Below are 13,099 nucleotides of genomic sequence, written 5' to 3' on the forward strand. Positions count from 1 at the left end.
GCTTCATGCCCTGTGACCTTTTATCCTTGTAAATACCTGTAGTATCCACATTTGTAATAAAAATTACCTTACACACTATATTTAGTTTGGCGCCTGTGCTTTTTCTTCACTGGATTGGCAAGTTGTTCTGCTATGCAGTGCAAAAATACCAGGAGCTCTGAATGCACTCATTAGTGAGCCTGAGACCTGTAAAAATTGTGTTTGTACTGACATTGCGCAAGTGTGCTGTGCTGGACTTGTCCCTTTCAAGCTTTGCAACTGCCCCCCCCCCCCCCCCCCCACAAAGGGAATACTGCCAGAGAGGATTGCTACATATTCCACCAATATCAGTCACTCCCCATTCGATAGCTGTAGAACTAGAAGGCCCAATCTTCACCAATCAAGGTGTGCACATCCCAGAGCACCTTCAGAGACCCTACAGGATCACCTCCCTGGGCCTGTATAGCACATCGCTAGCACGGTTACCAGATACAATGTACCCAGAACATCGCTGCCTGCAGGAACCAAAACTGACTGGCAACATTACAGGTTGACCCCGCTCTTGCTTGACAAGTGGGTACAGCCTCTACAGGCCATAGTGATCCGGATGAGCCCCTCTACTTAAACAAGAGTGCCCAGGAAGTCTTGAGAGACACAGCAGTAGGCATATTAATCACCTAAGGAAGCTATCAAAAAATAAATATATATAAGACTTAGCTGAGCTACGAGGGGTAATGCCTGAGTGGGGTTTCCTGTCTCTGGCCAGTGCATGAAAAATGCTCAAAATAACTGAATAAACTCACTGATCCTTTGCTTATACTACATTTAAACTGATTTGATTTGGGACAGGTTTATTTTACATTAAATAAGACTCCCTGGAGTTTTTTTTTTTTTTTTTTTTTTTTAAATGTACAAATACTGGAGCTGGCATCCAGATACAAGTTACTGCTTGCTGGCAATGAGCGTATATTACCTGGATTGTCAAGCTGGCAGAAGGGCATGTTTCTGAAAGAAGAGCTTCCAACGCCCCAGTGAGTCCACAACAGTCCAACTGTAAAAAAAAAATAAGGAAAAAAGTAATTGATTTTATACAGACCACACACGGAAGGAAGGAAGGAAGGAAGGAAAGAAAGAAAATTTAAAAGCCTGTCACTTGAACAGGAAATTACACACAGCAATAAGTCTCCATCTGCCCCTCTCCCCATTTTTGGGGGTCCAGAAGTGAAGGAATACATCCCCAAGTGGAAGGTTACAAAACAGGGATAAAAACCCACATACATACAAATTGTGACTAGGTGCTATGTCCCAAACTCCTTTGTAATTCTTGTAAGCACTTTTCCAGGCCTAGTTGGCCATTATTCGTGCCCAGATCAGACACACTAGTTAAAATGTATGCATTGTATTGCTGTATGAAGAGTGTGTGTTCTATCATTTGTGTTCTCTAGAAAATCAAAAAACTAAATTCTTACACCATGCTGGATGGCCCTCATAGTCTCCTTTAAAGCTGGCTCTGGATTTGCTTTGTACTTCATATAAGTATCTGTATAAAAAGTCTTCATTTCTTGTACAATCTGGAGATAAAAAACCAAGACAAAAAAAGTGAACAAGCATTGTGGAAAAAATAAAATAAAAACATGGTCAAGATCATCCCCCACTTTCAACAGCCATTAACACTGGAATATCTGATATGGGGTAATTCTTCATGAACTATTCGTATTGATGCACTGTAAAATGTGCATTTACCATGTGTTTTAGTGTATCATGCATTGTGGGGTCCATTTGAATGACACCCCAGGGTGGCTACACAATGCACTATTAAAAACACATTCACATAATGCACATCTGGTGCGCTGCACTGGGAAAATAAAGTGCAAAATACTACACGATATTGTAACAACATATCAGCGTAATCTGAACGAGCCCCTAGTAATCAAATGAGAATGCCCTCAATGTATGTTAATAAAAAAAGACTGCATTAGGTTATTTTTTATTTTATTAGATTCATACATGTATAAATGTGAACTCCTGCAAAAATTTTTCGATTTGGACAGTTTGGCTAATGTTACAACCTCATATTTACTGCTGCCTGTGCTTATTGGAGATTTTCGGTTTCCTGCAATTTCACTAGACAGGGAGGAAAATCTCTCGCCATAGACAAAGGTTCTAGCATTTCCCTATCCAAAGCGCTGTTTCGCCGTTATGTAAAACAATTTCATCATGAGGCAGTCATATCTGCTTGTTACATACATGGGAGGAATAGGCCACAATTGGGAAGCAAATCCTACCTATTTTAGCAGAAAGGGTCTGTCTGATTTAAAGACAAAAAGACTCTGAAGTATCTTATCATTTGAAACAGCCACACTGCTCCTGGATGACAATAACATTGTGATCTTTGCCTAGGCTTTAGATCACATGAGGAAGAAACAGTCTCAGGTTTTTATTTAATAATAATTTGTGCCCTTATTTACGTCAATTTTAAATGGCAGTTCTACCTCAGTGTTATATCTAGGAGAAACTAAGGGAGGCATATGCAGGTCATATTGCCTACCTCTATAGCTACCCTTTTATTACAGCAATGAAAGGCAACGTTAATGAGCAATTTTTAAACATTCCACGTAATTACAAATATTAATTAAAATTGCAACCACATACCTTGTCCTTATTGGCAAAACCCCCAAATTCCAGCAGCAATCTCAATCGCGAAAATAACCAGGAGGAAAGTAAAGAACTGTGGAAGGAAAAATATGACAGCTTTTTCATTGTTTGGGTATTATTAGAAGTCGGACATGAGCTCTCTAAAGTTCTGACATAGATGTTTTTTTTCATGGTAACCTAAAGTCCTCCTTAAGAGGCAGCTTTTCTTGTATTGGGCAGGTAAATCTGCTTTACAATCAGCTCTGACACAAAAGTTCCTTCTAGCCTGGCATCAGGGGATCTTGAGAAACTGAAAAAGACATACTGTACATGCCTGCTAAGCATTTCCTGCCTCTGTGACATAAAAGCAGGAAAAAATAAAATAAAAAACTCCACACACACACACCACTTTTGGTAGGCATTACACGAACATTTGCTGGTAACCATCTTTAAAAAAAAAAAAAAAAAAAAAGGGGAAGAAGAAGTGTCCCAGTCCCGTGCATTTACTATATCTGGTCTACCACAGTACACAGAACATGGAAATTGAATTATTTTAGCAAATACAAACTGCTAAATACCTCCTCTCATCAGCAGTATATAGCAGTTTTAACTTCTATCAGTGTCCGGCTGAGCACTGGTTAAAGCTTGTAGGAGTTTTCATTCTCCTCTGACTGTCCCATGAGGCTGCATGACCCCTACCTGTGATGATCACATGCATCCTCCGGGAGAGAAAAAAAAAAAAAAAAAAAAAAAAAAAAAAAAAACTCTAGCAACATGCACCAAACTGAGCCTATGTACAGTGCCCCCAAGGCTCTGTACTATCAGCAGATGGATTGGGGGACTGTGTAAGAAGGGGAGGATCAGAGACAGGATCAAACAGCCTTTTTATACAATGCAGAGGATTAGCCCCTTAGGCTTTACTGCACATAAACTGATTTTAGAGTGAATTTAGTAACACTTTAAGGTTATTTATATAAGGAATCTGTAAAGCCATAATAACACTGCTTATAACAAAAATATTACCAATCCCAGCATGCACTCAGACTCCTGAATTGCACCACAGCAACCGAGAAAACCAACCAACATCATGAGAGCCCCAGCACCAATTAGGATGTAGACCCCTGCAAGAAAAAATAAATAAATAAAAAGTTACCACGAGCATACAACATGGATTGTGTCCTACTGGGGATAAAAGCCCCAATTTACTGTGAAATTATTAAGGCAGACTGCAAGCAGCAGAGGATTCCACTACAGAACGAGACCCAATACGTCCAAGATTCTAGTCTATTCATGGGCCGATTCACCTCCCCTTCTGATATGATGGGTCAAGAAACTAAAGGCGAGAGCTATATACTGTATAGGGCCACCCAAGTAAATGACAAGCACTTCCAACCATGGCACAGATTTTTCAAATTGTTGTTAAACGTCAAACTGCGACACCCTTGCCTTCTCACCTAGTGCCCTGAAGCAATGTAGGCCAAACAGTTAGATCAGGGGTATCGAATTAAAATTCATGGGAGGTCCGGTTAGTAAAATTTTCTTCCAGCCGAGGTCCGAACAGCAGTTTTGTGCAAGGTCTCAGAATCTTTACATCACAGACCAGGTGTGCAGGCACGACAGTCCATTTGAATGGGCTGCTGTGCCTGCTTTTTCTGCTGGGAAAAGGTCCTGCCAACTTTTTAACAATTCAGCCGCATGGAAACTGCACGGCAAGTTTGTACCATGCCATTTCCATGTGCAGGAAATTGCACCTTGCATTTCAGTGTGTTTAAAGTGGTTGTAAACCCTTACAAACCACTTTGACCTACAGGTAAGCCTAGATTAAGGCTTACCTGTAGGTCCAAGAAATATCTCCTAAACCTATAGTTTTAGGAGATATTTACCTGAAGACAGGCACCGCTGTCTACCCGCGCATGCACCGTAGACAGCAGCACGCAGGCGCACTGGGTAAGCCAAGAGTGTCGGCTCCTGTGCGCATGAGTGACGTCATCGCTGCTCCAGCGAATCACAGCGCCGGAGCAGTGAGACCCACCAAGAAGATGGACACTCGGAACTACAGGGGACAGCTGTGACTTCGCTGACTCCTGTGTCAGGTAAGTGACACATAATGGACTACTATGCGATGCATAGTAATCCATTATGCTTTACCTTTGCAGGGATTCAAAGAGGAAGTAAACCCATCAGGGTTTACTTCCTCTTTAACCCTTTCATGACTAAGCCTATTTTTGGAATTTGGTGTTTACAAGTTAAAATCCATATTTTTTGCTAGAAAATTACTTGGAACCCCCAAACATTATATATATTTTTTTAGCAGAGACTCTAGAGAATAAAAACGGCGATTGTTGCAATATTTTATGTCATGCGGTATTTGCGCAGTGGTGTTTTAAACGCAACTTTTGGGAAAAGGGACACTTTCATGAATAAAAAAAAAAACAACAGTAAAATTAGCCCAATTTTTTGCGTAATGTGAAAGATAATGTTTTACGCCAAGTAAATAGATACCAAACATGTCACACTTTATAATTGCGCGCACTTGTAGATTGACGACAAAGTACGGTACCGTACCTAAAAATCTCAATAGGCGACGCTTTAATTTTTTTTTACGGTTACCAGGTTAGTGTTACAGAGGAGGTCTAGTGCTAGAATTATTGCTCTCGCCCTGACGATCGCGGCGATACCTCACATGTGTAATTTGAACACCGTTTACATACGCGGGCGCGACTTCCGTATGCGTTTTCTTTGCTTCGCGAGCTCGCGGGGACGGCGGGCGCTTTAAAAATTTTTTATTTTTTTTTATTTATTTTATTTATTTTAAAATGACTAAATTGTTTAAAAAAAAAAAAAAATTGATCACTTTTATTGCTGTCACAAGGAATGTAAACATCCCTTGTGACAGTAATAGGTGGTGACAGGTCCTCTTTATGGAGGGATCGGGGGTCTAAAAGACCCCCCACCCCTCCTTTACACTTCAATGTATTCAGATCGCTGAAAACGGCGATTCTGAATACCGGATATTTTTTTAAAACCGGCGCCATTGGCAGCCGAGTAAATGGGAAGTCATGACGTCGCTTCCGTGTTTACGATGAGGAGACTGGAACGAAGCCGATTACAGCTTCGTTCCAGTTCCTCCGCAACAGCCAGAGGCGTCGGATCTCTGATCGGTGCTCCCGATCGAGCGGGAGCACCGGTAACAGCGGCGAGAGGCGGCGGGAGGGGGGGGACGTCCCCTCCCGCTCCTCCGGCATAACAGCCGAGCGGCTTTTAGCCGCATCGGTTGTTATGCCTGGATAGCCAATCGCCTGCTGCAAAAAACGGTACCGGGATGATGCCTGCAGGTGCGGGCATCATCCCGGTATAACCCCCGGAAGCCGAGTACGCATATCTGCGTACACTCGGCGGGAAAGGGTTAAGAGTCAATGGTACTCCTACACGTTTTCTGTGCAGCACCTCATTTTGTGTTGCCTTCACATCTCCCCCCACACAGTATTGCCCCCTTCACATATCCCCGCCACACAGCACTGCCTCCCCCTTCCCCATTCTACAGTTCCATATATTTTCCTCCCTTCACTCTCCTACCTTTCACAGAGTGGAGAGCAGGAGGCGGGACAATCCTAAACTGAAGGCACAACAGCAATGGGCGGGGCTCAGGAGCCGCCGGGTTGACTTTTCAGCAAACTGGCAATTAGCTGCTAAGACTGCCTCCTAGCAGCCAATCACCTCCCAATTAATGCGACAGGCAGCTACCTCTCTCCACGCAGTGCTGGTCCCACCCCCAGTCTAGAATTGTCCCACCTCCTGCTCCTCTCTACTCTAATGATAGCAAAGGTGGCTGGGGACAAAAGCGGCGACTAAATGGCGCGATCACAGTGGTCCAAAAAGAGCAGCAGCTCGGGCCGGACGTGGATCGCATGCCAACATTTTAATGATAACCGAGCTAGATAGAACACAGTGGAGGTGAGAACACTATGGGGGTTACTAAAACTAGTGAAGCTGTGCCTAATAACCAGTTTCTAGATTTTGTCAAAGCTTAATTGAATAAACTTATTGGTTACTATGCACATATGCAGCAGATTCTGTGCACCAGTTTAGGTAAATCTCCCCAGTCAAGTCTATTTCCATCCATCTACAGCTGCCTACCTATTTATACCACCCCTAGTTCTGGCAATGTAGAATTTAATCTGACTGTATAATCTCCTTTAGGCTCCATTCACACTTGTGCGATTTGTCACTTTGGACATCAAAGTTGCATGACAAGTTGTTCCATGTTTACCAATGATAACCATTTATATATGTGCGACTTAAAGTTGCAGCAATGTCAAAGTAGTTCATGCATTACTTTGGTCTGACTTTCATGTAACCCGAGGGCCATAGATGTCAATGTGAGCCCTCAAAAGTTGCATGAAAGTCGTACCTGACTGTTATACAAATGCAACAATTGTCCATTATCACTGGTCAAAGCCAAAGTTAACAAAATTTGAGTCGTACAAGTGTGAATGGAGCCTTAGAGCCACCAATAATTATGTGGTGGAGAGCCAGCCTGACTGGCTATACATTTGGCCAGACCCTTTGCTACACCTTTACTACATGGTTGTTGGTAGATCAAAGGAGACTGTACAAGCCGACTTAGCGAATGTGGTCAGCTTTCAGAATCTTTCAGTTAGTTCAAGTATCAGAAAAGCTTAAATCTCAAGAACAGGATGCATGCACTATACAGGTATTGACATTATGAGTTTGCTATGGACTAAAAGCTCCAGGTCATGCTTTCTTAGATAAGACTAGAAAGTGTTGAGCCAAGTAATGTGCGCTAGAAAATCCAGGATTTAGTCTTACCAGTATAAAATGAACTGGCGCTGGAATCTGTTTCAAAAATGGGCCTGGTCTGCTTATCGAATCGGAGCCATAGTCCTATTGCCAGGACTGCTGTGCCTGCCAGCTGTGGGGGGAAAAAAATAAAATAAAAAAAAAGAGAAGACAAAATTTGATCAGATTTGATACTTCATTGCCAAAATAAATACAAAAACACACAATGACAAACAAAAAAGGAAGGCCACTAAACCTGTACTTTACTAAGACAAACCAGAAAAAAAAAAAAAAAAAAAAAAAAAAAATAAATGAATAAAAGTTCCCATTATTTTCAGCCTGAATTTCAGTGTGAATTTCCTAAACGCCATCTAAACTTTTATGCAAACAATCTGTGGCCGTAAGTAAGAATAGTAAGAATAGAAAGTAAAATCTCAAAAAGGAGCCAATTGGTCACACGAATAAAACATAATAGGCTACCGTATATTGATACGGACCATCATACATTGCCACGCCTGCAAAAAATTTTTTTTAATGGATCAAAAACATTAAAATGCTGGTGAGTGACATTTATCAGCATTAAAGAGTTTACAGCTGAAAAACAGACCCACTAGTTTGGGGATTTTTTTTTTACTGCTCAAAAAACGCCACTGCCTAAAACTGCTTAACAGCCTATGTGTGCATGGACGGAGAGTAATGACTGTAGGGGGGAGAGAGGGGGGGAAAAAAAAAAAAAAAAAAAAAAAAAAATAAAAAAAAAAAAAAAAAAAAAAAAAAAACACACCCCACCACATCTACAGCTACTGTAAAAACGTCCAGCGTGCATGAAGCCTAAACGTTACAGGGCACCAGTATCTCCCATAGTCAGTTTTGCAGTTTGTCCAGCCCTTCTGTGTTGATTGACAGCAGCTCCCGGCAAGAGCATAATTTTCAAAACTGCAGCGGACGCAGAACGGGAATGTAATTCCCCACCTTGTGCAAGGTTATACTCTGCCTGCCCACTATGCAGACACAACCCCCTACGATAGGAAGAAGAGTGCCAAGGAAGGCTGGTAAAAGTATATGCGATTAGGGTTTAAATACAAACATGCTCTCATAGTCATACTACTGGCTTTTGGAATATTTTTATGTTGGGCTCTGGAGGAATCTTGCTGCATTCACCCAACTAGTGAACTGAAATGATTCAGATTACTGGATGGGAGGACTAGAGAGCCAGCTTGAGAGCTTCTAATGAGTCAAATCGCTGTTCTCCACCCAGATTTTCCATCCAGATGACTCATCACTCTCCAGTTTAACAAAGGGAGCCATGTCTCTCTCGTATTCCTCTTACGAGGAAGGACAGATCACTGTACAAACTGGTTCTACTCGCTTTCATTCAACAGGTTCATACTGAGCCTGTGGGAAACAGATCTCCTTTACAATTGTTACTAAACATACCACCAATGCCTGACAGATTCCAATACACCCCGTGGGCGTAAAGCAGTGGTCATTAACCCTGTCCTCAGGGCCCAGTAACAGGCCAGGTTTACAAGATAACTGAAATACATCACAGGTGATATAACTTTCTGCTCAGTGATTGCAGTATTCTAGTCTGCATCTCCCCAAGGTAATACATAAAACTTGGCCTGTTAGTGGGCCCCGAGGACAGGGTTGATGACCACTGGCTTAAAGCGACCCATTCCGAGGAAATAATCTGCCCTCTGCCAACCTTCAATTCTGAAAGTTTAGGATTGCGTGAATGTCATGTTAATCCAATAGCTGAAAAAGTGCAGCCCATGTGTCTACCCTTTTCCTAGAAAAAGAAGAGAGAAAAAAAAACAAACAAACACCCACACACCCTTTACACGTCATCACATATGGAATCAATTACATGGTTTGATTACTTTCAGTTTCAATTAACTTAATTGAAGCCGAAGGTAATCAAACCATGAAACTGAACAACACTTGAAATATTTTTGTCATGCTTGGAAATGACTTTTGTGATGTAGCCTTTCTTGGAGAATTTGATAAATAAAAGAACGATTTTTAATTGCAGCAACCTCTGAATATATAGATATAGAAGTATTCATATCTAAACAGGGGGCCCCTCTGACTATGCTTACCAATGATCCCACACTAAGCTCATTAGAGTCAGTGGGGTAAAACAAGCATTACAGCTGAGCTCCGGTCGAAACGCGTTTCATATGCCAGTTTTACCTGCCAAAGGATTTATATTCCTGCTCAGTCTTGAGAATTACACAACTCTGCCATACAGCACGGTCCAGTCTTCTAGGGGAAGGGGACCTGCACCGTCTCTGCTATAGTGAACTACAAGTCTCCTCCCCACCCAGTCACTGGACATAAAATAAATAAATAATAATAAATTAACCAGCAGCAAACCTTAAAGTGGTTGTAAAGCCTTAAAGAGGAAGTAAACCCTAATGGGTTTACTTCCTCTTTCATTCCCTGCAAAGGCAAAGCATAATGGACTACTATGCATCACATAGTAGCCCATTATGTGTCACTTACCTGACACAGGAGCCAGCGATGTCACCGCTGTCCCCTGTAGTCCGGCGCATCCATCTTTTCGGTGGGGTCTCGCAGCTCCGCCGCTGTCATTCGGCGGAGCCGCGATGACGTCACTCCCGCGCATGCGCACTGGAGCCGACACGCGCGGCAGCTCCATTGTTGGAAATGCCGCACTCAGTGCGCCTGCGCGCAGCTGTCTACGGCGCCTGTCTTCGGGCAAATATCTCCTAAACCATATAGGTTTAGGAGATATTTCTTGGACCTACAGGTAAGCCTTAATCTAGGCTTACCTGTAGGTCAAAGTGGTTTGTAAGGGTTTACAACCACTTTAAGGGTTTTTCACCTGAATGAATAGAATGTGATGCAGCTTTTTTCTCTCAAACATCTGCTCCATTAGGCTACTTACACACTGAAGTGGTGCCTCAGTGTGAAAGTAGCCCTACGCCTGACATTTAGGCTGCTTTCACACTGGGGCGGTGCGGGCGTCGGCGGTAAAGCGCCGCTATTTTTAGCGGCGCTTTACCGTCGTTTTAGCGGCGGTCTGCGGGCGCTAGCGGGGTGGTTTTAACCCCCGCTAGCGGCCGAAAAAGGGTTAAAATCGCCCGCAAAGCGCCGCTGCGGGCGGTTTTAACCCTTTTTCGCCCGCTAGCGGGGGTTAAAACCACCCCGGTATTGCCGCGCTGTCCCATTGATTTCAATGGGTAGGAGCGGTTTAGGAGCGGTGAATACACCGCTCCAAAGATGCGGCTAGCAGGACTTTTTTCACTGTCCTGCCAGCGCACCGCCCCAGTGTGAAAGCCCTCCGGCTTTCACACTGGAGTGAAAGGGGCCGGTTTTTTTCAGGCGCTATTTTGAATACCGCCCCAGTGTGAAAGCAGCCTTAGTACATATCTCCGGAGGAAGCATAACTGTGCGAAACATGTCAGCGAGTGTCTCTCACTGAATGATATGGTTAATGGATAGCATAATTTACTGAATCTTTATAGATTAATCTGAATATTTGACAATATAAAAGAGCACAGTGATAATGGGACACTTGTACAAGGGGACATATGCAAGACTGTCACTCTTCACTTGGAACTTGGTCCTCTCCACCTGTTACTAATACCCAGTTTGACAGGTCCCCTTTACCACTTCTGGGAGTCACAGCAAAGTAGGTCAGCAGCTCGGCCCCCCTCCTCCTTCTGCCGGACCAGTGAGCGCAGCAGGGACCTAGCCATGAAGCCGAAAAGGCTACACTGCAGTGTTCCCTTACTAGCAATGGTGGTAGCAGCACCCAACCAGCCAACATGAACATCAGGACTAGGAATGAGCCGAACACCCTCCGGTTCAGTTCGCAGCAGAAAATGCAAAAAAACAGGCCAAAAATTCAGAGCACACGAACATGAATAAACCAAAAGTGCTAATTTTAAAGGCTTATATGCAAATTGCAATTGTCATAAAAAAAAAAAAGTGTTTGGGGACCCGGGTCCTGCCCCAGGGGACATGTATCAATGCAATTTTTTTTTTAATGCAGAAATAAAAATGAAATATTCCTTTAAATATTGTGTCGGGGGGGGGGGGGGGAGGGGGGGTGTCTATAGTATGCCTAAGTGGCACATTTTTTTCCCCATGTTTAGAACAGTACCACAGCAAAAATTACATTTAAAAAATAAATAAATAAATAAAATAAATAAAAGGGGGGGGGGAGAAACACACACACACACACACACACACACACACACACACACGGGTTCCCCCCGCACCAGTCCATTAGGAGGCTCTTTGGATCTGGTGTGAAAATTAAGGGGAACCCTGCGCAAAAAAAAAAAGTGTAGGCCCCCCCCCCCCCCCCTCAAAATCCATACCAGACCGTTATCCGAGCATTCAACCTGGCAGGCTGCAGGACAAAAGGGCCCCCCCCCAAGAGAGCGCACCCGCCCCCCCCTCCTGAAACGGACCAGGCCACATGCCCTCAACATGTGTAGGGTGCTTTGGGGTTTTCCCACTCGAAAGACTACCCTGTGGTCACCCTAGAGGCTGCTGTTAGGCATCTACAGCTTCGGCATGCAGTGCTCTCACAATTCTCTACACCATGTCACCCTCAAATATGACCCTCTGGAGTGTTTTTTTTTTTTTTTTTTACCTCCAGGGAGCTGGTGAGACCTCTGTCCTCAATTCAACTGCGACTTGCCATTGCTCAATCTGCTAAATTGGACAGGCTAAAAAATGGCAGGTAGACCTGTCAAACCTCACTGAAGAGGACTGGGAAAATTGCGTCAGCCACTATGATCTCAGCCAAAGACAGGTTGACCCCAAAAATGTTTTTTTGCATAGGGCTTATTACACTCCTGCTCGTCTGGCTGGCATATAACCTAATAAGTCCCCTATGTAATAGATGTCAGTCAACTGCAGGCACCTATCACATGGTGTGGGCTTGCCCTCAAATCCAGGAGTTTTGGGGCTCTGCTGTAGAAGTAGTCATACATGCGACCGGTCCCCTTGGTCAAGACCGCAGGATGTTGTTACTTGGGGTGTTGGATGGTGCAGAGCTAGGCTGTTATGTCAAGCTCTTTTTCCTCCTATGCTTGGAGGGAGATCTTCCTTAAGTGAAAAATCACTGATATCCCCTATCATAACTTTGGTGTACAGCCATTGATGCAGGGTTACCATTTGGGGCAGCACAGTGGTGTAGTAGCACTCTCGCCTAGCAGTAAAAAGGGTCGCTGGTTCGAATCCCAACCACTACACTACTTGCCTGGAGTTTGCATGTTCTCCCTGTGCCTGCGTGGATTTCCTCTGGGTACTCCGGCTTCCTCCCACACTCCAAAGACACGCTGGTAGGTTAATTGGCTTCTGTCCAAAATTGGCCCTAGTATATGAATGTGAGTTGGGGAACTTGGACTGTGGGCTCCTTGAGGGTAGGGACCAATGTGTGAGTGTGTGATGTATACATGGCGCGCTACATAAATTGAAGGCGCTATAAGGGTACCTTAAATAAATTGGGATAAATTGTAGACATGCACCCACACTCACTCAGGTTGAACTGGATGGACTGGTGTCTTTATTCAACTTAACTGCAACTATATAAACTTGCCTATGAAAGTCACAATTGCTCCAGGAAATGTAAAATTTGGTTGGCATAGACAGACACCTGGGGTATTTGATCTGGGACTCAACTGGTTGTTTTAGGTGTCTA

At 43.6% G+C, this 13,099-nt stretch overlaps 1 protein-coding gene across 1 annotated transcript in view; it reads right to left on the bottom strand.

The window, feature by feature from the left end:
• Positions 1–13,099, bottom strand: part of CD9 (CD9 molecule) — a 47,021-nt gene that overhangs the window by 11,444 nt on the left and 22,478 nt on the right. Inside the window, 6 exon segments of the mRNA XM_077468545.1 lie at positions 953–1,030; positions 1,449–1,550; positions 2,632–2,652; positions 2,654–2,707; positions 3,637–3,734; positions 7,444–7,546. Of these exon segments, the coding sequence (XP_077324671.1) occupies positions 953–1,030; positions 1,449–1,550; positions 2,632–2,652; positions 2,654–2,707; positions 3,637–3,734; positions 7,444–7,546 (456 nt within the window).

This window comes from Lithobates pipiens, unplaced genomic scaffold (genome assembly GCF_037356315.1).
Source record: "Lithobates pipiens isolate NorthernLeopardFrog02 unplaced genomic scaffold, aLitPip1_a1.2 Scaffold_8, whole genome shotgun sequence".
Taxonomy (NCBI): Eukaryota; Metazoa; Chordata; class Amphibia; order Anura; family Ranidae; genus Lithobates; species Lithobates pipiens.